Source organism: Heptranchias perlo, chromosome 22 (genome assembly GCF_035084215.1).
Source record: "Heptranchias perlo isolate sHepPer1 chromosome 22, sHepPer1.hap1, whole genome shotgun sequence".
Classification (NCBI taxonomy): Eukaryota; Metazoa; Chordata; class Chondrichthyes; order Hexanchiformes; family Hexanchidae; genus Heptranchias; species Heptranchias perlo.
In genome coordinates, this window is record NC_090346.1 from 21,109,240 (window position 1) to 21,134,687 (window position 25,448).

A 25,448-nucleotide genomic window follows, 5' to 3' on the forward strand; every position below is an offset into this window, starting at 1 on the left:
TGTCCATTTCTCTCTCACTTCTCCTCCTTCTGTCTCCCCATGTTTCTCTTCCCCCTCCCCTCATCCCTACGTATCTGTCTCCTTCCTATCCATCCTGGATTAAGTTATCCCCCCACCTTCTAAACCTTCCTGATCTAATATTTGATTAATAAGCTGGGTATGTTATTCATACTTATAGAAAGTACTTTCTTATTTTAATTAATCTATTTAAATGTTTGGTCTTTTTTTCTTATTTAAAAAGTCCTTCGGAGAACAATATCAAAAAGATAAATCTATTCTAAAATATATACCAGAAGAAGAACTGATTGCAGTAAGGAGATGAGGGATGCCAATGACTAGGCATCCTGAAGACTTCGTACCACCAAGATTTTCAATCCCACATTGCACATGCTGAACGTCCTCTGCTAAAGCTCTCTGCCATAGGAGGCTCCCATTTGTTCCTGAGAGAACAGCTACGTAGGCACAAAGAAAAGAAAGGCCTTCAAAAAAAAAATGCAGAATAACATTAATTAACCAAGAAATAACATTGTTATACAAATAGGCATTTTAGAACATGCAAGCAAATTAAAAAGAAAGCAGTGTCTGTAAAAAAAAAAATTTACATTACTTCTTTGTAGTTCAAGATCAGCACTGAATGATCAACACAGAGGTTCTACAGAAACCAGATGCAATGCTTCGTGAAAACAAAGAGAGAAAATACTCAGCGATATTGTAACCTGATCAGACATTTCCCTCAGATTACATTTGCACCTCATCTGTATTTTCATTGTTTTTTCTTTAGACATACAAGTCTGAACATACCACAAAAAGGTACAGAAATATAAGTCTTTATACTTTTATTTTTTTTTTAAGTCATATTGTTTAGTCTGTAATTTAACTTCTTGTGTCAAGAGTTTTCATCCATTTGTTAAATATGCTTAGTTGAGGCGAATTTGCTGATGAAAAGTTTGCAACAGGAAAATGCAAATTTGTTTTCAGAGATTGTGAATTATATAGAAATAACCTGCAAGCTTTCATAAGAACATCCAAGGATACATTTTTTCAGAAAATAGTGTGATAAAGTACTTTGTTCATTTTATAATTTTCAATACTGTGAACTGCACACATTAAAACAATAGTCCAGTATCAATAAATTAACAAACTGTGAATGTTGGTTATGCTGTCTTCAAACTGAATTTGGCAAACGGGAGGTGGGGGGCCAGTTAGAGATAACACCTTCACAGAAAAGGATGTGGTTGAATTTACTATCAATAAAATTGGAGGACTGTCTACCCAGAGCTACTTACATAAATAGCTTGTTTGATTTAATTACAAAAAAGCTTTGTAGAATCATGATCTGAATAACTGTAATGTGAAGGCATTAATTTAACTGTAGGGTTAGAAGATTCAAAAGTCTGAGCACCATTGTAATACAGAAGAAAAAAAATGTTCCACAAAATTATAATAGTCCCTTACCCTCAGCTGCACATGATCCATTAATGTTAGTGTTGCTGGAATCCTTAAATGCAAATATCACATCAGTAACTTTGTCTTTGTTCACATCCCATAGTGTGAGAAAAGGGTAAGTTACTGCAACAATGCAAATAACACAAATATATCAGTACATTGTTATCAGGTTTCAAATACTTCTGTTTTATTAATTCAAGCTAGCTTCTTTGCATTCATCAAAATATCAAATACATCAAGAACACAAATAAAATATAGAAGCTAACAATTACAATTTATATTGTAATAAAAACAATAATTTTTCATTAAAATGGCAATCACCAAATTTAGATTGCTCACATCATTGTGTTTCTTTTCATTTAATTATCCGAGACTCATGCATTATAAAAGGAACATGTTTAACTTTGTTATACCTTACCTGCATTTTCAAATGTTCTGTTCCATGTCCTTTGCGACACAGGCCTCACTGGACAAGGAATTATGAAGGAAAATGCAAACACCACAATTAGGCATAAAAATAAAAACAAGAAGAACGTAGCAGTTCTCCAACGGGAAAGCTGACCAAATTTTGTAAGCTTCTTGCACTTGATTTCTTTGTGTCTGTTAGAAACTTCATTTGAGTCTTGGTTTCTGACCTCATCATTTTTCAGAGGATGTATCTCTGCCTCCAAATCTTTGTTTTCCGTCATAGTCCTAGTCTACATCACAATGGAGATATCCGAGTTACTCATTCAAAATACGCTTTGTTCCCCCCTTCGAACAACTTTTCTCGATTTGCACAGTATTCTTCCTGCAAGGTTAAAAACACAGTTTAAATCATATAGTGTACAAAGCTTATTGCTACTGTGAATGTTTGGTTAAAAAAAAAATCCAGACTGCTGAAACTGGTCCCTTCTATTTGCACATCCCCATGTTATCCATAACAAAGAGCTGCTGTAGGATATAATTACCAATCCCATAACAACTGCAGTTCATAGAATAGGCAGCAGAGGAAACAAAGGGAAATTACACTGCAGTGTAGAAAGTGGTGATCAGCATGTTTAATGTCAAAGTTGTAACAGATAAAAGTGAAATTTCAAAAAATGTTTTATTACAAAAACATAATTGTCATGACAATATTCTGCAACAGGAAAGTAAAATTCTACATGCTGGCAGGGCTCAACATTCAAATACTACTTTTGGGAACATAGAGAACTGGCTAAATGTCTCTGAGACCACCCCTCTCCTGCTGCTCATTCCATACCTGTCCCATTAAGGGAGAGGTTTTTTTCCTTCACTTAACCCTTAGGCCTTCCTCTCCTGTCTCCTCCTCTCCCTGTCACCCAGCCTTACACTTCTTTCCTCTCGGGTATTTTGCACCCCCCCACCCCCCGCAAGCCTTACCCAAACCCTGTTATTCCTCTGCCTTCCTGCTCTACTGCCACTATCCCAGGCTTGAATTCCCTATTGCTACCCTCTGTGCCTCTCTCGGCATTCTCCGAGCCCATCTTTCCCACAACTCCATGTTTGAATCTCTCCATTTGGTTTCCATCTCTACCACAGCATGAAACAGCTCTAATCAAAATCACAAATGACATCCTCTGTAACTGTGACACATGGTTATACCATCCCACCTTGTTCTTCTCAACCTCTGCGTAACCTTTGACATGGTCAACCACACCATCTTGCTTCAATGCCTCTCCTCCATTGTCCAGTTCAGTGGGACTGCCCTCGCTTGGTTCCATTCTTACCTATGCAATCATAGCCACAGCATCTCCAGCAATTGTTTCTCTTCCTGCTCCTGCATTGCAACTTCTGGAATTCCCCCAAGGATACATCCTTGGACCCCCTCCTCTTCCTCATCTATATGTTGCCCCTTTTTACCATCATCCACAGACATGGGGCATGATTTCAGCATGGAAGCGGGAACTGAGCAGGTGAGTAATTTATCGCGTGGGAAACTCAGAAGTAAGGCGTTCGATAAGGTGCCACATGAGAAATTGTTACACAAGATTAGGGCTCATGGGTTTGGGGGTAATATATTAGCATGGATTGAAAACAGAGAGTAGGAATAAACAGGTCACTTTTGGGTTGGCAGGTTGTAACTAGTGGGGTGCCGCAAGGATCAGTGCTTGGGCCTCAGCTGTTTACAATATATATCAATGACTTAGATGAGGGGACCGGGTGTAACGTATCCAAGTTTGCTGACGATACAAAGCTGGTGGGAAAGTGAGCTATGAGGAGGACGCAGAGTCTGCAAAGGGATATAGACAGGTTAAGTGAGTGGTCGAGAAGGTGGCAGATGGAATATAATGTGGGGAAATGTGAAATTATCCATTTTGGTAGGAAGAATAGAAAAGCAGAATATTTTTTCAAAGGTGAGAGGCTAAGGTTGGTATTCAGAGGGAATTGGGTGTCCTTGCACACAAATCACTGAAAGTTAGCATGCAGGTACAGCAAGCAATTAGGAAGGCAAATGGTATGTCAGCCTTTATTGCAAGGGGTTGGAGTATAAGAGTAAGGAGGTCCTGCTGCAATTATATAGGGCTCTGGTGAGAACACATCTGGAGTACTGTGTACAGTTTTGGTTTAGAGGGGGCGCAACAAAGTTCACTAGATTGATTCCTAGGATGAGGGGCTTGTCCCATGAGGAAAGATTGAGTAAAATGGGCCTATATTCTCTGGAGTTTAGAAGAATGAGAGGTGATCTCATTGAAATGTATAAAATTCTTAAAGGGCTTGACAGAGTAGATGCTGAGAGGTTGTTTCCCCTGGCTGGGGTGTCTAGAACTAGGGGTTGTAGTCTCAAGATAAGAGGTCGGCCATTTAACAGAGACGAGGAAAACTTTCTTCACTCAGAGGGTTGTGAATCTTTGGCATTCTCTACCCCAGAGGGCTGTGGATGCTTAGATGTTGAGTATATTCAAGATGAGATCGATAGATTTTTGGACATTAAGGGAATCAAGGGATATGGGAACAGGGCAGGAAAGTAGAGTTGAAATAGGTGGTCAGCCATGGTCTTATTCAATGGTGGAGCAGACTCGAGGGGCCATATGGCCTACTCCTGATCCTATTTCTTATGTTCTTAAGTAAGTTGAGCGCGTCGGATTGTACGATTGCAACTCAATTGAAGGCACTTAATTTTACATCCGGGTGTTGCGTCTCCAAGCTGTACAACGGGCATATTGTGCATCTGCATGACGTGATTTAAAGCCCACTATTTAAAGGGCCGGTACAAAAATGGATTTTGAAGGAAAAACAGGAAGGACAGAGGAAAGACAGCACCCAGGTTCTTGGAACATTCCTTGAGGTACTACTGGCTGCTGTGAGAAGCAGAAGGGAAGTGTTATACCCAAGTGGTGAGGGAGAAACCTGCTTCTGCCACCAAGGTGTGGCTGGAGGTGGCAGAAGAGGTAAGCAGCAGGAGCACAGTGCCCAGGTCTTGGCTGCAGTGCAGGAAGCATTTTAATGACCTGACCAGGTCATGAAGAGTGAGTATATTTGATGTTTCACCCATATCCTGCGTTGTGCAACAACACCCCGCACCCCCCCCCACCTCACCCTGTGTTGGCTCGCCTACTCCAACATATCACTCCTCACACTTACTTAAGTTTCAGCATCAACCATCCTTCACTTTCTATTTACTTCCTCACATCCCCATTTGTGTACCCGCCACTGCCACTTACCCAAATCCTGATGCAATGTGATGCATCTGTCTGTAAGTCACCCTCTGATAAATCTGTTTCATAGTCAACCTCACCCAAAGCAATCATTCATCAGGTGAATACAGCACCTTTAGTCACTTATAGGTCTGTTCTTTCTCCCCTTGTAAGCGGAGATCGAAAAATGTAAGGGAGAGGACGAGAACAGGAGGTGGTCCACCACAGATAGTGCAGCTAACAGATGCGAAGGATGCGGCCATGGAAATAAGTGGGACCAGTTGCATCCCTATCCATCGGAGATGGAGAAACTGGGAACCCGCAGATGGCTGGTGACAGAACTTTAACATCTTTCAAACACATGATGAATTTATTTCATCAATGAGTGAACTGTGTCAGACCTCAGTGTGGTCATAGGAAAGATTGTCACTTTTCCCAACCATAATTAATATTGCTTTCAGTGGTCTTCCAGGGCCTTCACGAGTTCAAGAAGAATTAGACAAGATGGAAGACATTGATTCCTCAGAGGACCTTATTCCTTCTGATGGTGCATCGTCACATGACATACAGCCATGCACCAGCACTTCGGTGGGTCCTGTTAGCCAGTTAGTTGGGTTGTGACCTGGTGATTCGCCATTCACAAGTGAGCACAAGCAGACACTGGTGGCAGGGTCAGCTGTGGAGAGTCCACGTCTGGGGGGGGGGGGGGGGGGAAATCCTCTGCAAGCTCTGCTCAGCTGGATACAGATGCTGAACCCTGGGGGCCATCGTTGAGAAGGAGAATGATTGAGATATAGCTGCACCTTTGCGAGGTACTGGAAAATGTGCCAAGTGCACTCTCCATAATAGCAGGGAGGATGGAGGAGTCCAACTCCAACAGTAGTGGATTGTTGTCGCAAGTAATTGCGAGAATATCTGCAATGGAGAGAATGGCAGCCTCCACTGAGCTTCAAGCATGGCTCTCAAATGGGTCTATGCAGACTATGACCACGGTCGTGCAGACTCTGGCTGCCAACATGTCTGCTACCTTAAAACAGGCTGACAGATACCTTATCCATGGCCTTACAACATTTGTTTTCCAAGCTGCTGTCCAGCAGAGTGGTGGGAGCAATGTGGCACTGGTCCGGGAGAGGGATGATGGCAAAAGGGGACATGGAATTAGGAATGCAATTCAAAGTCCCTCCCCTCAATCAGTAACCCAAAATGCTGCCTCCTCTCCCGATGGCCGAGACTGCCCCTGCACAGGTGCAGGGGCACAATGTTTGGCGGGGTCCTCAAGGGCTCTAAAACCCAGTGGTCATAGGCCAAGAGCATCTTAGCAGTCAGGGCATGGATCTGAGCAACCTTCCACTACCTCTGCTGAAGCCACAGGGGTTGCACCACGTAGAAGCGGTAGAAAGCGTGAGGTTAAGCAATTGTAGTTCAACAATGGCATGCACGAGGCTGTCTGAAGAAATGCCATGTTGTTAATTTATCATTTTTCTTATATTGGCACATTAAATTTATTGAGTATCACCACTTCCATTCTTGGCCATTATTGCGCCCCGAGTGTGAAGTCACCCTTTCATTTGCTTCATCATGAATGGCAACACATGGGGGAACCATTGGCAGGGTGTGCAATGGGTGTATGCGTGGTTGAAGGACTGTTTTGTGCAAAGGGAGTGGGATGGGGTTAGTGGTGCTGGTGGCGGTTGTTCCAGGCGCCCCGAGTATCTCAAATTCTTTATTTTGCAACGTTCACTATGAGAACCTGTTAGAGATGAGGGCGTCATGGGCAGCAATGTGCGCGGCAAGTCTGGCGATGGGTGCCCCATCTTCATTTTCCTCGTCCTCCTCCTCTTCTTCAATGTTGCTGCCTGCAGAGGCTGCTTGATGAGCACATTCAAGCTCCACCTGTAAACCTCTCTGCTGCGCTATGTTGTGCAGGATGCAACACACGCCAATTATTCTGGACACCCTCGCTGGCAAGTACTGAAGGGTTCCCCCAGATCTATCCAGGCACCTGAAGCATATCTTCAACGTGGCAATGGCTTGCTCAATGACACACCTGGTGGTCATGTGGCTCTGGTTGTACCATTGCTGCGCCTTGGTGGTGGGTTTCTCACATGTGTCATGAGCCACATTTGCAGGGGGTAGCCCTTGCCTCCAACGAGCCAGCCCTCGAGTCTGTCTCCTGTCTGGGATGTTGGACTGGCGCAAAATACGGGGATAGGGCGGAAAAGGGAGTTGAGTTAGAAGATCAGCCTTGATCTTATTGAATGGCGGAGCAGGCTCGAGGGACCATATGGCCTTTTCCAGCTTCTATTTCTTATATTCTTAAAATGAATGAATGCATGACAGCTACCAGGGAATCTGGCACACGCCTGCAGAAATCTCTTCTGATGGTCGCACACCAGCTGTGCATTGATGGAATGATATCCCTTTCGGTTTATGAAGACTCCTGGCTCATGTGGTAGTCTTCGGATTGCTACGTGTGTGCAACCAATTGCGCCCTGCACCCGTGGGAAGCCCATTGCCCACTCATGCCCCCAATGTCGTCGCGGGGGAGTTCACGTAGTCGGATGCCCTGGCAAACAATCCATCTGTTACCTGTCTCATACACTTATATGCAGACAATTGAGACCCCCTGGAGATATCACCAATGGCGCCATGGAAGGATCCGGAGGCGAAGAAATTGAGGATAGTGGCGACATTAACTGCAACGGGCAACGCGTGGCCACCAGGTCCAGATAGGAACAGCTCTTCCCGAAGGAGACTACAGATGTCTGCAACCACCTCCTGACTCAATCTCAGCCTGCATAGGCATTGCTCCTCAAAGAGGTCCAGGAAGGTCAGCCTCTGTCTGTATACCGTCACATGGGGAGTGCCTCCTGCGACATTAGCTCCTTTTTTGGTCCCCTCTCTGCTCTTCTCCAGGTCCTTGTTGCGCACCTCTGTCTTATGCACCTGCAGATCCCAGAACTGCACAACGTACCTGCCGCAGATGGTGATGTTTCGCCTCTTCAGATGTACTGTGAAATAGATCCATTGTGTCCCCCATCCTGATCTTGTTAGTTTGAGGGTCTCCAAAATGTTGGTAACACAAGAATTCTCAGTGAACAAAGACTCTCAGGCGAGACAGAAAGAACACCCAGCCAAATGTTTGTCAGAGAACTGAGTGACCAGCTGCAAAACCTGACCTTTTACTGAGATGTGTTGATCACAGGTTTAAAGGGCCAAATAAGCTTCGGCTGCATCTCACCTCCGTTTCAATGGTGTGTTTCAAAAGCCATGGGAAACATGTGCAGGAGAAGTTAAATCCATTTCTGTTGCAGAAGCCACAAAAAATTAAGTAGCTCAACTGTTTAAATTACCTACATTGCTGCTTTAACAAGCTGGCCGCCAGCATTAAGTGGGGACTGGAATTCCGGTTATCCTAACGCACCTGGGTTGCGGTCCCGCTGAAGAAATCAACGATTTTTGCTACCCACCAGCTCCCAGCCCACCCGTTCTTGTGGGTTAAAATTACGCTCATGGTGTCAGGTTTCACACGTCACCGACAACATCCGGCTTTACCTCTCCATCACCTCTCTCAACCCCTCCACTGCCTCTGTGTTGTCAGACTGCTTATCTGACATTCAGTCCTGTATAAGTCAAGTCAAATTTCCTCCAGTTTAACATAAGGAAGACCAAATCCATCGTCTTCGGCCCCCGCCACAAACCCTATACGCTTGCTACTGATTCCATCCCCCGTTTAAGTTGAACTAGACTATTCATAACCTCAGCTGCTGTAATGTTGTTTCACTTCATAACAGCACCTGAGAAGGATCACAGTGGAGATAGAGGAGCTGAATTGGGGTGATATTTTACACCACTACAAACATCCTACAGCTGAGTTTCTGACCCCATAGTCTCTCCATCACAAAACCCTCCTACTTCCACTTCTGCAATTTCGCCCGTCTCTGCCCTGCTTCAGCATAGCTGCTGCCAAAACCCATATCCATGCCTTTGTCACCTCCAGACTCTACTATTCCAGTGCTCTCCTGGTTGGCCTCCATAAACTTCAACTCATCTAAAACTCTGTTGCCTGTATCTTATCCCACACCAAGTCCCATCACCCCTTTGCTCAATGATTTACATTGGCTCCCAGACCCCAACGCCTCAAATTTAAAATTTTCATCTTCATGTTCAAATCCCTTCATGGCCTCATCCCTCCTCATCTCTGTACCCTTCTCCAGCCCTGCACCCTCATCCAACTCTACATTTCTCTAACTCTATATTTGTTATGCTACAGTTTCTGCACCTTATTCAGGTTTGTAGTGGTGTAAAATATCGCCCCAATTCAGCTCCTCTATCTCCACTGTGATCCTTCTCAGGTGCTGTTATGAAGTGAAACAACATTACAGCAGCTCCAGCTGGAAGCAAATAAGAACATAAGCATCGTTCACCTGACGAAGGGGGAAGCCTCCGAAAGCTTGTGAATTTAAAATAAAATTGCTGGACTATAACTTGGTGTTGTAAAATTGTTTACAATTGTCAACCCCAGTCCATCACCGGCATCTCCACATCATAAGAAATAGGAGCAGGAGTAGGCCATACGGCCCCTTGAGCCTGCTCTGCCATTCAATCAGACCATAGCTGATCTTCAACCTCAGCTCCACTTTCCTGTCCGACCCCATATCCCTTCATTCCCCTAGAGTCTAAAGATCTATCTATCTCAGCCTTGAATATTCTCAACGACTGAGCATCCGCAGCCCTCTGGGGTAGAGAATGCCAAAGATTCACAACCCCGAGTGAAGAAATTCCTCCTTATCTCAGTCTTAAATGGTCAACCCCTTACCCTGCAAATATGCCCTCTAGTTCTAGACTCTTCAGCCAGGGGAAACAACCTCTCAGCATCTACCCTGTCAAGCCCCCTCAGAATCTTATATGTTTCAGTGAGATCACCTCTCATTCGTCTAAGCTCCAGAGAGTATAGGCCCATTCGACTCAATCTCTCCTTATTGGATAACCCTCTCATCCCAGGAATTAATCTAGTGAACCTCCGTTGCACCGCCTCTAAGGCAAGTATATCCTTCCTTAGATAAGGAGACCAAAACTGGATGCAATACTCCAGATGAGATCTCACCAAAGCGTTGTACAACAGTAAAACTTCCTTCCTCTTGTGCTCCAACCCCCTTGCAATAAAGGCCACATGCCATTTGCTTCCCTAATTGCATGCTAACTTTTTGTGTTTCTTGTACGAGTCTCTCTTGCCACCAACAATTAATAGTTTCTCACCATTTAAAAAATATTCTGTTTTTCTATTCTTCCTACCAAAGTGAATAACCTCTCATTTCCCCCCATTATACTCCATCTGCCACCTTCTTACCCATTCACTTAACCTGTCTATATCCCTTTGCAGACTCTGTCCTCCTCACTGCTTACTTTCCCACCTAGCTTTGCTGACCAAGTCAGCAAACTTGGCTACATTACACTTCATCCAAGTCATTAATATAGATTGTAAATAGCTAAGGCCCAAGCACTGATCCTTGCAGTACCCCACTAGTTACAGCCTGCCAACCTAAAAATGACCCGTTTATCCCTACTCTCTTTTCTGTCTGTCTACCAATCCACTATCCATGCTAATATGTTACCCCCAACCCCATGAGCCCTTACCTGTGTAACAACCTTTTATGTGGCACCTTATTGAATGCCTTTTGAAAATCCAAATATACTACATCCATTGGTTCCCCTTTATATAACCTGCTAGTTACATCCTCAAAGAACTCTAATAGATTTGTCAAAGACGATTTCACTTTCATAAAACTATATTGACTCTGCCTAATCATATTATGATGTTCTAAGTGCCCTGTTACCGAAACAGTACCCCAAATGAAACCACATACTTTAATACCATCATTACTTCAACCCATTTGGCTATAGACAAACAACACTTTTCTGCACGCATGTTCCACAAGCTGAACATATCAGAGTCTCCAGTTTCCACCAAACCTCAGGTTGCTGTCTATCTGTAGGCACATATACAGTCTAAGATGCAGCATACCCAATGTGTATGACAAGTATAACTTGGCCACAAAGTACAAATGGGGCCATTTGGTCCATTCTACCATAGAGGCCTATGGTTTGCTCCATCACTGCTTCTAACTGCCTCTTAAAATTATTCAAAATTTTTTTTTACCAATACTACCTTACCAAGAATTGCATTCCAGGTACTAATCATTCTGTGTGAAGAAGTGTTAACACTAGTTCTGAACTTGCCCTATTAGTTCTTTAACTTGAATTAGGGCTCTACTCCACTTCTGACCTTATATATTTCTGTAAAATCCTCATCCAATCATTTCCTTTCCAAGTGTGGTGTCAACGTTTTTCTAACTTTCCTCATGATTCAGTCCTCTGACATCAGGGATTAGCCTCATGACCCTTCTCTGCGTTGCTTTCAGGCCTAGGATGAAATATCAGCATAACTTTCCCTTATTGGGAGAGGCAGCAATGCAGAGCTGGATCAACCCAGCAACATGAAGTACATGGGAGCAGAAAAAAAGACTGGAGCAGACAGGATGAGAAAGGGAATTTTAAAAAGCAAATGTTATGTGCGTACAGCAGCATTTCTCTCATTTGGCTGGAGTTTCCTCTGAATTACCGACAGATTTGGGGCAGTAATGCCTACCACCTCAAACACACCTGCCAAAACAAGATTACCCAGCTCCTCTAAGGCCCGCCATAACCTACTCCACTACATTTCCCAACTTCTGCCCCAAACCATTTACCACCATTACATAAGTGGCGGTAGGTGTATCAGTGAGGTATCCCTAAGTCACATACCTACTCACCAAGGTTTACAGATCAAGAAGGTTTTAGACTTTTCTTAACATCAATGCATCAGAAGGCCATAAACTGAAATAATTAGATTTGGGCCAGGTTGTTCGTTATGATGTATAGTTTCATGCAGCGAGTTCTCTCCTCACTTTTCCTGAAAGTCCTGGTTTAATTGTTGCTCAAAAAGTCTGTTCCACAATCCTGGTTCTATTTGAGAATATTAATCTTACTTAGCAGGCATTAACAATAAGATGAACAAAAACTACAGATTTGGGATCAGAATATCCTAAACTACGTCCTATTACGAGGTTTGCAGAATTCCGTTTCATGACAATGTCAGGAATAAACGTTTTTACAAAGTGTCAGCAAAAAAAAAAGGACAAGCGCCACGCACCAACGGAAAGACGTTGTAAACAAGACGGTGCGGCATAAACAACCGATTTAAACAGCAGTTCAAACAGCAGCCACTTTGGTACATAATAAATAAGAATCAGCCGGCTAACCAGTCAATCGAATTCTTACTGCGATCAGCAGCTCGATCCCCACGAAGCGAACCTCAAACCAACACCGATGTTCCACCGCAAATACCAGCCACCGAGCCCTTCGTCACATCCGTCCCCCAGCCGGCGAAGACCTGCGCCCTTGCGCTGGGTTCGCGGTGCTCTCTGGGCATTGTAGTCCGTCTCCAGCTTTACCCGCGGAATAAACTCCCGGCGCGCACTACAGCTCCCGGCATGCCTCACGTTTTGTTCGTTGTGCGAGTGCCGGAAGGTTGGTACGTTACCGAAGGAGAGCGCCGACTAGGCCTCAGGGTTATAGTGGAGTGTTTCCGTCATTTATGTATATAATATATTGTTTTACAATTAATAAAAAAAAAACTGAGATCTTGAAACAAAAAAAATGTCCGCTCAAGCTCAAATGAGAGCGATGCTGGACCAGTTAATGGGCACATCCAGGGACGGTAAGTGTAGATACCTGCGTGTTATTTTATTTTCTGTGCTACCGTTTCTTGTTTATCCGGATTGAATTCTCGCACTAAAATCAATTCTCTAACAAAACCGTCGAGGCCGCCGCTAATGAAGAGAAAAAAATGCAACAGTACCCAACGTGTTCTTCACTCGAAACGGAAGCTGATCCAGTCTGGGCTAACTTGTAGCTGACCTGTACAAGTGTGCGGACGGAGGCCACATGGAATGGTTTGTGCATTGTAGGCCCCGAATGCTACACTGTCTCTTTAATGTTATTGTTGAAATAGTGACACTGTGCTAGATTTTGGCCGTCAAGTTCAACTAGCTTTTAAATTAATTACACTATATATGTATGTGTGGTTACATATAATCCAAACTAAGTTGGAGTGTGGCTGAAAGAGGCGGAGTTAAGAGGCAGACTTAAAAAAATATACATCAGCTATTTTAGTTTCTTTTAAAACGTTGCTTGTTATTAAAGCGCACTAAATAGGTGGAATTGCAATTGGAAACAATCCACACAAATCTACTGTTGAGAAATGCAAGTAAATAATATTCTACCCAACACAATCTGTTTGATCATTGTGAATTGTAGTTAACATTTACGTTGAAGGAGAACTCAACCCCATTTAGTTCTCTGGGCCAAGCATTTTAGACAAACTATGATATATGATGCACTTAGCGTGCTCTTTGTTAACCAGTGTCATTAACAAAATGGATTTGCAGTCGTTTATGGGTTTTGGATGTCACAAGGAGAAATATCTTGTGTTAAACACATATACAATTAAGCTATGCTGTATGTGTAACAGGTATCTGATTTATAGAGAAAATTAATTTTGAGATTCAATTTATATAGGTAAAATTGGAACAAGTTAACAAAAGAGAGATTCACATCTATTGTGTAGTGCCCATGTGTTTCGTAGATTGTCGTATCCAACAGGTCTGCAATAGGTTTCCCATTTTAATTTTTTTAATTTATAAAGTTGAGAGATGGTAATGTGCAGTGTAGTAATATAATCAGCCTAGAAAACACTAATACATTTTGAGGTGGAATAGAAGAGATTCTATGAAAGCTTTGATGGATGTTAATTGGTTCAATACTGCAGTGTATGTATCAATGTTACTCTTGATAGGCGTGCACATTTATTTTGAAAACAATGTATTTTACGTCTCCAAAAGACTGTGCCTAAAGATATGGTGCATATTTTGAGTTGTAGGTGAATGTATTATGTTATTAACCTAAGTTGCATAGTTTCAACATTAGCAAAATAAATATTCCTCATGAGTGAAGAGTGGGAAGGTTTATTTCAGTGTAACATTTCCTATCCTGCTCCTACACTTGTACCTGTTACACAAGCAAAGCAAAAAACATGGTTTTTTTTTCTGATAAACCCTTTGGAACTTGAATAAATACCATGATCTTCAGTTTGTACATATATAGTATGTTGTTTGTATACAACATTCCCCCATGGGAGGGAAGGGGTTACTCTTTGAAAGTCTTTTGCAATGGTAACATTAGTAACTTATTTTTTAAAAAGAGCCACCTTTTGATGTTTGCATATTTGTGGCAACTGGTGAATCAGAAATGTGATGATTGCTTTTTGATAATTTTAGCACATGGATACCTCCAAGGATGAGTGTCCTAAAAGTCAGAAGTGGGTATTACACATCTCAGTTTATGTTTGGGGAAACTCCTTTCCGGATCTTTTATTATTGTCTTTTTGTCCCCTCTGATACTAGCAAAACTACCTATTTTAGCACCAACACCTTCTCAGTGATGGCACACTTGGGTACTGTTGATTTATTTTCACTACGTCCATGGCATTTCAGTTGGGAAGTCATAGATCAAATAAGTTTTGTCTGATCAAAAATGTTGAATTTTTTTTAAGAACATATATATTAGCTGACTGTACTTGACAGTTAATTTTAAAGTTTAGAACTTCTAAAAAGAACAAGGTTGATTCAGCAATTTATATTGAGAGGGGAACCCTTTAATAGGTTTTGAACCTCGGGATTGCAAATAAAAATGCAGTTCCTTTCAAAACAGTTTGGTTAAAAATTTTATAAAAATTCTTAAAAGGCGCTTACTGTGTTTTCTTACCTATAGGAGAAGGGAAAGCTGTAATTTAAACAAGATAAAACCAAACAATGACACTTTGCATTTTTTAATTTGTTAAACATTTCTGGAATTATTAGAAGCAGTTTGCTCTTTTGCTGTTTGTCAAATGCTTGCTTTTTGTCCTCTGTTTCCTGTTCTAAACTGAAAGTCACTAGCTGTTATCTGAATGTTCCTTTTAGGTTTTTGATTTTTGACAATTTAGTGCAAATTTATGGTTTGCACCTAACTTCAATTTTCTTACAGGAAACTCAGTTATGTTTTATTTAGTTGCATTTGAAATTTGCTTCCCATATCTCTATTCATACAAACTGAACAATTGTGGCCCCTTGTTTTATTTATAAAGGTTCAATGTATCTTTGCCTGCCTACATCAATCTGCAAGGGAGTTGCAGAAAAGCCTCATGTTCATCGAGCCGTGAGTCATGAATAATTTTTAAAGCTGTTATGAATATCAAAAAAGTGTTTGCTTTTCAGAAGTAATTAATATAAACAACATAGTTTAGACTAAATATAAACTGCATACAATGGGAAACACTACAGTAGTATTTGGATACTTGCAAGTCTAGAGGAATGATATTTGAATATTACACGTTTATCACATACACAAAATGGCGTTAAATTGTCACATAACAGTTACATTTTACCTTTATTCTTTGTATCATTCCGGTAACTACCTTGCTACAGGTGTGGCCCAGAAAACTTTCCCCTTTAAATTTTTTACAGCAAGTAAAAATCTCTGCAGATGAGGCACAAAGGTTGAAAATGCTGGGTGGTATCTTTTGGACGCTCACAGTGTGTATTCAAATCCTAACCTGAGTTCTTTTGCTTCTGAAAGTGTTGGACGTTGTCATGTGGTGTCAGTAAAAGCAGACTGTGGCCATCATTCACTTTTTTAAAAAAAGCGCTTATAACATGTTTTGGACATTTTTTGATGTTTTTGCAATTTTTTTTAAAAAGGCATGCCATTATGGCATTTTCTATGTAGTCTGATCAAAGTACAACATTCCAGAGGCCCAAGATTTAAGAAGAATGCGTTCCCAAGGTGTTTCTAAATGAATTCTGTGTACGTTGTATAAAGAATGTTTTTATTCTGCAGTAAAGATGAAGAAGTAGTCACATTATTACATGCAAGAAGGCATTGGTACAGTAAGTTGGCTGTAAAGCAGCCTGGCGATAAGTCCATTTATTCAAAAGCACTTCTGTTCAATTCTGAGCTCATCAACTTTAAACTGGCTTGTTTCAGGAGATGCAACACGACAACGTGTGAAATTCTCAGATGATAGAGTTTGCAAGAGTCATCTTCTTGGTTGCTGTCCTCATGATATTCTTTCTGGAACGGTATGTAGTTTTATTCATCCCTTTTTACTGTTTTGGGAGATTACAAAGAAGAACGGTTAATGCAATATTTGCACACACAACTTTTATTGAAATCTGGTACTTCTGGTTTATGGTTTCCTCCCCCTCCAGGCTATTAGAATGGATGGTCTGCACTTCAGATTTCTCCATGACTGCAGTATATTCCTCCTCTAATCACCCAACTGGTGTCGTATATAATCAGGGCAAGTAGAACAAGTTTCAGCGCCAATATACGACTGTATGCAAAGCATCAATGTAAAAGTGGCAGTGCCTCTTAGGAGTTAGATCTGTAATCCTGACTTCCAAGCACACTAAAGTGAAACAATGTGAGACCGTCTCCAGTAGTCTCATACTCTTATCCTTCACACCGACTGCAGTATATCTCCAAATCTGTGTGAAGCCATGTTTTAAAAGTGTCCCGATAGTCCGTTGGACCTAAGCACTTCTTAAACTTAGTATGGAATTTTTTTAATGTTAGGAAAAAAAGCAACATTTCCATCAGTTCTCGCATAAATAAATAAGTGAGCTGTCTGTGAAGTGGACTTCAGTGTAATGTACAGCTGACTACATAACTCTTGTCTCCTAACTACGTATACTATACAGGTACTGGCCTGAAACCAATATCAGTACCACAGTGGCATTATTTAATTTTTGCCCAAAGATATAATGTTGATTTTTATATGGTATTCCATCTAGTTGTGTCTCAAGACAAGTGCCTAGCTGAGGCATTTCAAGTTCAAGTGTGGGATTTGAATATGCCAACTAATAACTGAGCATTACTGTGGTACTACTATTAGGTTGCTTACTAAAGCAACTGTTTCTTGGTCCAATCAACCCAAAAAGTTTACATTGAACTCCAGTTAACAGTTAATTAATGATTTTAGCCCTTCTATTTGTATCCAACTGTTTGGTGCCAATATTCTTGGAATTTGTACCCTAATAATAAGCAATATGAGCATTGCAGTCACACTCTTATATCAAGGTATTTGATGGCTAAAAGCAATTTGTGTTACTCTCAACCCAAAATTGGAATATCAATAAACCATGAGTAAATTGTGCTTGTCCTGTTTGACCATGAGCTGAGCCTCCGACCCCATATCTTCTTGAGTATAGGAGCAAGGATGTCTTACTGCAGTTATACAGGGCCTTGGTGAGACCACACCTGGAGTATTGTGTGCAGTTTTGGTCTCCTTACGTAAGAAAGTATATACTTGCCATAGAGAGAGTGCAGCAAAGATTCACCAGACTGATCCCTGGGATGGCAGGACTGTCATATGAGGAGAGATTGGGTCGACTCTGCCTGTATTCACTCGAGTTTAGAAGAATGAGAGGGGATCTCATTGAAATATAAAATTCTGACAGGGCTAGACAGACTGGATGCAGGGAGGATGTTTCCCCTGGCTGGGGGGTCCAGAACGAGGGGTCACAATCTCAGGATACGAGGTAGGACATTTAGGACTGAGATGAGGAGAAATTTCTTCACTCATAGGGTGGTGAACCTGTGAAATTCTCTACCACAGAAGGCTGTGGAGGCCAAGTCATTGAATATATTTAAGAAGGAGCTAGATAGATTTCTAGACACAAAAGGCATCAAGAGGTATGGGGAGAGAGCGGGAATATGGTATTGAGATAGAGGATCAGCCGTGGTCATATTGAATGGTGGAGCAGGCTCGAAGGGCTGAATGGCCTACTGTTCCTATTTTCTATGTTTCTCCAAAACAAAGTACGCCTACTTCCACTTCCGTAATATCGCCTGTCTCCGCCCCTGCCTCAGCCCATCTGCTGCTGCCATGCTTTTGTTATCTCCATACTCAATTATTCCAGTGCTCTCCGACCTTCCACCCTCCATAAACTTGATCTCATCCAAAATCCTGTTGCCCGTATCCTAACTCGCACCAAGACCCATTCAAGTATATTACCCCTGTGCTCACTGACCTACATTGGCTCCCGGTCCGACAACACCTCAATTTTAAAATTCTCATCTTCCTGTTCAAATCCATCCATGGCCTGGCCCCCCTCAATCTGGAACTCTTCCTCCTCTCATACCCCCCAAAAAAGCTGTTGAGGCTAGGTCAACTAAAAATTTAAAACCCAAGTTTGATAGATTTTTGTTAAGCAAGGGTATTAAGGGATACAGAACCAAGGTGGTTGGATGGAGTTAAGTTTCAGATCAGCCATGATCTAATTGAATAGACTTGAGGGGCTGAATGGCCTCCTCCTGTTCCTCTCTAACTCCTCTATCTTCACAACCCTCCAAGAACTCTTGTGTTCCACCAGCTCTGGCTTTGTGCATCCACCACTTCCTTCGCCCCACCATTGGTAGCCATGCCATCAGTAGTCTAGGGCCTAAGTTCTGCAATTCCTCTCCACCTCTCTCCTTTAAGACACTCATTAAAGCCTACTTCTTTGACCAAGCTTTTGGTCACCTGTCCTAATGTCTCCTTCTTTGGCTCGGTGTCAGTTTTGGTCTGATTGCACTCCTGTGAAGCGCCTTGGGACGTTTTACTAAATTAAAGATGCTAGATAAATGCAAGTTGTTGCCACCCAATGTGGCAACAACTTGCACAATCTGTACATAACATAGAACATTTTATTGTGAATGACAGGTTCAGCTAAAAAAATGCACCAGTGTGCTGCAGTTCCTATGTTTTTAATTGAAATGTAATTGTGCCTGACATGGAATTAGCATTTTAAAGTATTTGCATTGTAGATGTTGACTGTGTTTGAACTTTACAATTTGACTTGTGAATGGTGATAGTAAGTTTAAGTAATCTTTTAAAATTAGTTAAGGAATTGCAGCTTTTGGCTCCTTTTAAACAATAGTACTGTAATAGCAAATAGTAGTTGCTGTAGAGTTGCCCCAAGTGTTAGCAAAATACTGTACCTTGTACTTACAGGATGTTGCATTGAATTTTGAGTACTGTGGTTACATTTAAAATTCTCTATTTACCAGCGCATGGACCTGGGAGAATGCACAAAGATTCACGACCTCGCATTGAGAGCTGATTATGAAATTGCTGCAAAAGAAAGAGATTTATTCTTTGAGCTGGATGTGAGTTACCAACAATTGAGCATGAATTAACTTGTTATGCTTTTGCGGATCACTGATATAATGGAGAACATTATTGTTCTTGTATCTATTTACTTTCTGGTCTCCCGTGGTGAGTCAGAGGTTATACTGTTGCAAAAAGTGGGGGGGAAGTGTGCTGGAAGTTGGAGAGAGTGCACACCACTGAACGAATTTGGAAAGAAGTTTGCAAGCAATCTCACATAGGCAGTGAAGTAAGGGTTTTTTGATTGGTTCCTGGTAAACAAATAAGGCAAATAAATACACTAAAGTTAAAGAAAATAAATTTGGGAGAGGGGGAGCTCTTCACCACTTTGGCTGTGGTTTTTTATAACTAGCATCAAGAAATAAATAAAACTTTAAGAAGATTAAACAAGTTTGTATCTTTCCTTCTTTACCATGTATCTCTAAAACAGTACTTAGTGTTAACAAAATGTCCAACTTAAATATATATGTTTAAATCATGGCTTTTAGTCTAAACATCTCTCAAGTTGACTAACCGTTCTGTCCTTACAGAAGTTGTACCTATTTATATGAAAAATTAGCATTTTTGAATCTCTAGTATAAACATTCGAGAAAGGCAGCTGCTATATACTCAGCTAATTTATTTTAAATAATACAGGTTTTCTAGATCAACATTGGAGAAACCCTTAGAAGAAATTTCCCTTGCCGCCACCACCACTGCTGCCATGACTGAGCCCCAACCTCAAGGCCACTCTGGGTTTGGTCATGGAAGGGAGGGGTGGGATTTTTTAAGAAGATTTCTCCAAGTGCTGAATGCTCCCACATCCTGTCGTTGCCATCTCAAGTCTGCCATTCCAAGTCCACCCCTCCATTATTGGCACACTTAGAACCCCACCGGTGCTGTCGTACCCCCACCCCCCCCCCCCCCCAATACCAGCCCTCTCTCACTTCTGCCAGACCTCCATACTCCACTGCAGGTGTTTCCACATCCTACAACTCCATCCCAGACTCTTGCATTCTCCCCCATGCTTTTACATTCTATAATGACCATTCCTGAACTCCAGAACCGTCCTCCCAACACTACCAACCCACATGCTTCCCTTTACCCCTGCTCGCCTGCACTCTCCGATGCTGCCACTCGCAATGCTTAACTCCCTGCATCCTGAAGCCTCTTCCCTATCATCTTCCTTTGTATCCTGGGCTTCAGAAATAATGATAAGAGATAAAATTCACTAAACCTGGAAGCAGATTCAATAGTAACTTTTGTAGGAATTGGATAAATACTTGAAGGGAAAAAATTTACAGGGCTATGGGGAAAGAGTTGGGGAGTGGGACTAATTGGATAGCTCTTTCAAAGATCCAGCACAGGCACGTTGGGTGGAATGGCCTCCTCCTGTGCTGTACCTACAATGAAATATAGTTGATAGTAATCAAAGCCACTGATTTACAGTTTCTATGCAAACATATACATAATCATAAAATTCCAGCCCAGAAATGTCACATTCCTACAATATACTCTGAATAAGTGTTCTTATAGAGCCATGATTTACAATGATTAATATTATTTGTTAGATAGCATAAAACAGCATATCTGCGACTCACCATGGGCAACACCAATGGAGAACTAATATATAGATAGATATGTACATCTATGCATATGATAATTATAGCAATATATAACAAGCAAGGTTAATAGTAATACGTATTGTTTTATAACTTCTAGATTAGTTTGGGACTTTTCCTAAAGACTAGTCAGGTTAGGTTCATCCAGCAATTGAAAATGTGTTGCTTGGTTTTGTATAACAGACTTTTTTAACAATCACATCCTCAGATTGTGTTTCATTTAAGTCAATTTTAGGCTAAGACCTGTATTTCTAAAAAGGATGAATGTTCCAAATGAGATGATCTGGTTCTGTCAAAAAAAATACTGAAGTTTAGTTTCTGGTTGATTTTTCCTTTGCCTTTCCTGGGGTATTGAGGCCAATTATAATGCCCCATCACTGATCTAGCTAACTTCGCACAGAAGAGATCATCGAACTTGAGACATTCCTGATCTGAACTCAGCACCACGTAATGTATTTACTCACTGCACCATTGGAGGGTGCTCTGTAACAGTTGTTTTGCATTAGAGCGTTGCATATATGGATATTCTCTGAAAATTAACAGGATAGAATCAAGACCTGCTGCATTTTTTCTACCTAATTGAAAATCTTAAATATAACATATGTTACACTTTAAAGATTGGCTGCATGTTAAGTGTTAAATTTTCATATTTAAATTGATTAACTGACCATATCTTCTTTATGTAAGCCAATCTGATTTTGTCAAATATCCAATTGCTACCACTACCAGTCAGGAGCAAGAATCGAGCTACCATAAAATCACATAATTGTTCAACTAATACTCTTCAAACAGCTTTCAGCTGCCATTTTCCTTCCTCACTCAGCTAAAAGTAACACATAACAGTCACACAAAATTACACATTTCTGGAAAAAGGTCACTAATAAATTGGTCCATTTCATTTAAAAATGCTGCAAGAAGTTATTGCTGCACAAGCCTGCCCCTCTACAGTGGTTTGCAAATGGCAGGGAAAAAGAGGAATAAGTGGGGGTGGGGGCAAAAGCATGTTTGAAGAGAAGAGTTTTGAGGGTTTTAAAGTGGGAGGAAGGTAGCAAGGTGGAAGAAATTGGGTAGGCAGTTTGAGGGTGGGAACATAGTGGCTGAGCAAACGGCCATTAGTGGTAGAGCAGGAGTCAAGGAGTGGCGGTTGTGTTTGGGGAGCTAAGGCAGGAGATCATTAAGGTAGGGTGGGGTAAGGCTGTCGAAGGATTTCCAAGTGAAGACAAGAATTTTAAAGTCAACGCTGGGAAATGGGGAAGCAGTGGAGCTTGAAGAGAATAGTGGTGATGGGAGTGTGTGCTTTGTACAAGTGAGGATGTAGGCTGCATTGTTTTGGATGAATTGAAGGGATGTGCAGGGAGGTCAGCTAGAAGAGTGTTAGAGAAATTGATAACGGTATGGCTAGAGTTTTGACAGGGTAAGGGAGAGGTAGAATGGAGTTGGAAGAAAGCATTCTTAGTAAAGAAGTACATAAGGGGTGAAGAAGCTGAGCTCAAGCAAAAAATATGATGAGATTTTACTTCTGAGTCAGCCTGATGTTACAGTTGGGGTTGATTGAGTCTAGGCCACAGGCTTGGTGTCATCGACATACATTTTCCTCCCCCACCCATCCAATCCGTGCTTCCTGATGATGTCACCAAGAGGGCAGTATGTAAATAGTGAAGAGCAGAGTACTAAGGATGGACCCTTTGCGTATACAGAAGGTGACCGTTTGGGCAGAGAAGGAGAAGCTGTTGGAGGAAATGTGAGAGGAACCTGGAGAGAGCTGTGGTAACTGCAGAGAATAAAAGGTTTCGTAAATTTAATGAAGTGGTAGGTGTTAAAAATAAATCTGTGAGCCCCTCTGTCTTTTAGTATCAGTAAGATGTATAATATTTACTTTGTGTCATTCTTGCATTACGTTTACATTGAGTCTACAACACAGAAACAGGCCATTCAGCACAACTGGTCTATACTAGCGTTTTATGTTCCGCACGAGCTTTCTCCCTTCTCTACTTCACCTACCCCTATCAGCATACCCTTCTATTCTTTTCTCCTTCGTGTGCTTATCTAGGTTCCCCTTAAATGCATCCCTGCTACTTATGCTATTCAGTAAATTTGTTATTTTAGTTTGATTGGTGAGCTACTGTTGCATTTAGGTGCAGTGGAACACAGTAAACATTATAAATCAGACTCCAGTTCTTGGACTATCCATGAACAGAACCGTAGTGTGTTTCTTAAACTACCGATACTTCCCCATAGCAGTTGATCAGCTTAACTGCTGCTATAATTATCGTATATATTTTTAAATCCCAGTATACAGTATTTGGCAGTATATTTCTAAATAGCTGGGAATCTTGGTCGATTGCACCTAGGTTACTGAAATTTCTGCTAAACTCCAGTACTACTAACGGTAGTGGAAAACCTAGCTGCACAGAAAAACCACATGGTTCTCTTCACTCTAAAACATAGCTCTTGCTTAGGCAACCAAGGAACAATGTTGGCTGGGTAAAAGTGGGACAAGATGTTGAGAAAATTAACAAGTTTTTCACGTACAAAGCACATTAGCAAAATGCCCTGTAATTATTTATGTATAGTTGACATTTCCTACATCATTGATCTATATCAAATATTAAGAATCTTACTTCTACACACACTTCCTGCCTACAAAATCTTATTTCCTGTTGTCAAGTTCTATGTCCGCATTTATAATAAAAATTGCTTATGTAAATTTGTCATGCTATAACTACATTGCCAGTGGTGGCGCAATATCACTTCATTTTTGCGTCTCCCAGCTCCCCAGCCTGTACTGGAGTAAAACTTCAGTGCCCCAACCAGCTCTGCTTCTCCATCCTCTAACCTTGTTTCAGTTGAAGATTACACTTGATCTGGACTGCTAGGTGCAATGCAATGGGAAATTGACTAGTATTGTATTAAAAGTTCTGTGTATGCACGTATTTACTGTCTGCAAACTTCACTTCCTGTTGTCACAATTTTTAGTCATGCTTTTCATGTCAATATTTAACATTGAAAATATCTATGTAATCAGTTATAATGGAAATTCCTGATGTAAACAGGTCCCAGTGATGCTCTAGTTGCAGGTTGCAGCCGCTAAGTTGTGTGGTAGCTTCACTGCATGAGAAATGCCATGGGATATCTGGTAGCTTTTTTCAATATAAAGTTGTGGGATGGTTCGCTATCACCAATATTCACTTTGCCTGAAAGATTTTTTTTTAGAGATGCTAGGATTATTGTGGTAACCTCTGTATAATCGTAACATCTGACCTAACGTTTATGACTCTCTTCTAATAGTGAGTTTTTCATTTGGAGAGTGTCAAATTTATGCTTTATATCCATGCCAAATGTAACCTTATACCATAGATCTAGATTATTTCTAAAATCTTTAATATGATTTTTAACCCTCTTCTGTCATCTAATTCATTGATATGTGATTAAGAATTAATACAGTGTGAAATGCATAGTCAGAATTGCCAGAAGGGTGACTGGAATATTCTATAGTTTCAGATCAGCTAGCTATTAGGACAAAGGTTTTAGTAATACAGATAATGTAATTAGTCCTAATAGTGTTAGTTTTTAAAATTTTGATCTTGGGATTTTTTCCGGAGGAGCAGGTAAGTGGCTCCAATTAGTGGTTTGCCTGCTACGATCGCGCGGGAAACCCACTAATTTTCTATTAGGTTTAGTGGCATGCTAGTGCTGTCAGATCCTGACACCATTGCCCGGTGTTTGTGGGGAGGGAGCGGAGGCATCTGTCAGTGGCTGGGAAAGGCGGAGGTCCTGCCAAATTTAACGGCAGGACCTCATTAGAATTTTTTAATCCAATTTCCTACCCGGCAACCAGCCAGATTGAGAGACAGGCTGGCTGCCGGGCAGGAAAGCCTGCTGTATAAGGCCCCAGCTGGGAACTGGAGGGAAGGAGAGATCGCGGCCAGATGGTAGGGGCTGAAGATCGCGTGGAGGGAGGCATTCCTGCTCCTCCTGGCCCACGAGCAGTGCTGGAAAAGTACTAGCCTGCTGGATCCGGCAGTTCTCACCTCCTTTCAGCTGCCAGGTTTCCCGAGCCCCGGGAATCCTGGCCCCCAGCCATTAACTCCAAACGGCTGCCAAAATCTGAGGCCCAGGGCCTCATTAACATATTATAAATACCGACCCGCCTCTCTAGCGTGTTACTCGCCTGACCCCCCCCCCCCAACCCGCCTTGGTTAAACCGGAAGTAGGCACGTTCTTGGCGGGTTGGGATCGGGTTTCCCATTTTTTACAATTTAAACCCCCCCCCACCCCGGTCCGTCCTGGGGGGTTTCAAATCCCCCCCCGTCACGCAGCCAGCAGCAACCTCGAGGGGCCGAATGACCTACTCCTCTTAATGCTTATGTAAACTTGATACGGCCAGTTGCCAGAAAGACCTTGTCGAAACCAAATGTGGCAAGTTTACTTTGAGGTTGCTGCTAACTGTGTAAGACTTGGGTGATAGGACTG

The 25,448-nt window shown here is 41.7% G+C and overlaps 2 protein-coding genes across 8 annotated transcripts in view; one reads left to right on the forward strand and one right to left on the reverse strand.

Moving 5' to 3' along the window:
- fam234a (family with sequence similarity 234 member A) overlaps positions 1-12,494 on the reverse strand; it is a 67,673-nt gene extending 55,179 nt beyond the window's left edge. For 4 of the 6 annotated variants that reach the window (XM_068003122.1, XM_068003125.1, XM_068003127.1 and 1 more), the window contains exons 1-4: positions 12,386-12,492; positions 1,865-2,236; positions 1,456-1,569; positions 291-479 (exon numbers count right to left, since the gene is read on the reverse strand). In XM_068003122.1, coding sequence (XP_067859223.1) covers positions 291-479; positions 1,456-1,569; positions 1,865-2,135 — 574 coding nt within the window. In that variant the 5' untranslated portion in view covers positions 2,136-2,236; positions 12,386-12,492. Of the gene's footprint in view, positions 1-290; positions 480-1,455; positions 1,570-1,864; positions 2,237-11,370; positions 11,509-12,385 lie in introns of all 6 variants that reach the window. The other 2 variants (XM_068003124.1, XM_068003123.1) reach the window with 2 other exon arrangements.
- Positions 12,495-12,641: 147 nt separating this feature from the next.
- The window catches only part of luc7l (LUC7-like (S. cerevisiae)), a 37,217-nt gene continuing 24,410 nt past the window's right edge, over positions 12,642-25,448 (forward strand). Inside the window, exons 1-4 of one of the 2 annotated variants that reach the window (XM_068003130.1) lie at positions 12,827-12,843; positions 15,310-15,380; positions 16,209-16,303; positions 19,275-19,373. In XM_068003130.1, the coding sequence (XP_067859231.1) occupies positions 19,278-19,373 (96 nt within the window). In that variant the 5' untranslated portion in view covers positions 12,827-12,843; positions 15,310-15,380; positions 16,209-16,303; positions 19,275-19,277. Of the gene's footprint in view, positions 12,844-15,309; positions 15,381-16,208; positions 16,304-19,274; positions 19,374-25,448 lie in introns of both variants that reach the window. The other variant, XM_068003128.1, reaches the window with a different exon arrangement.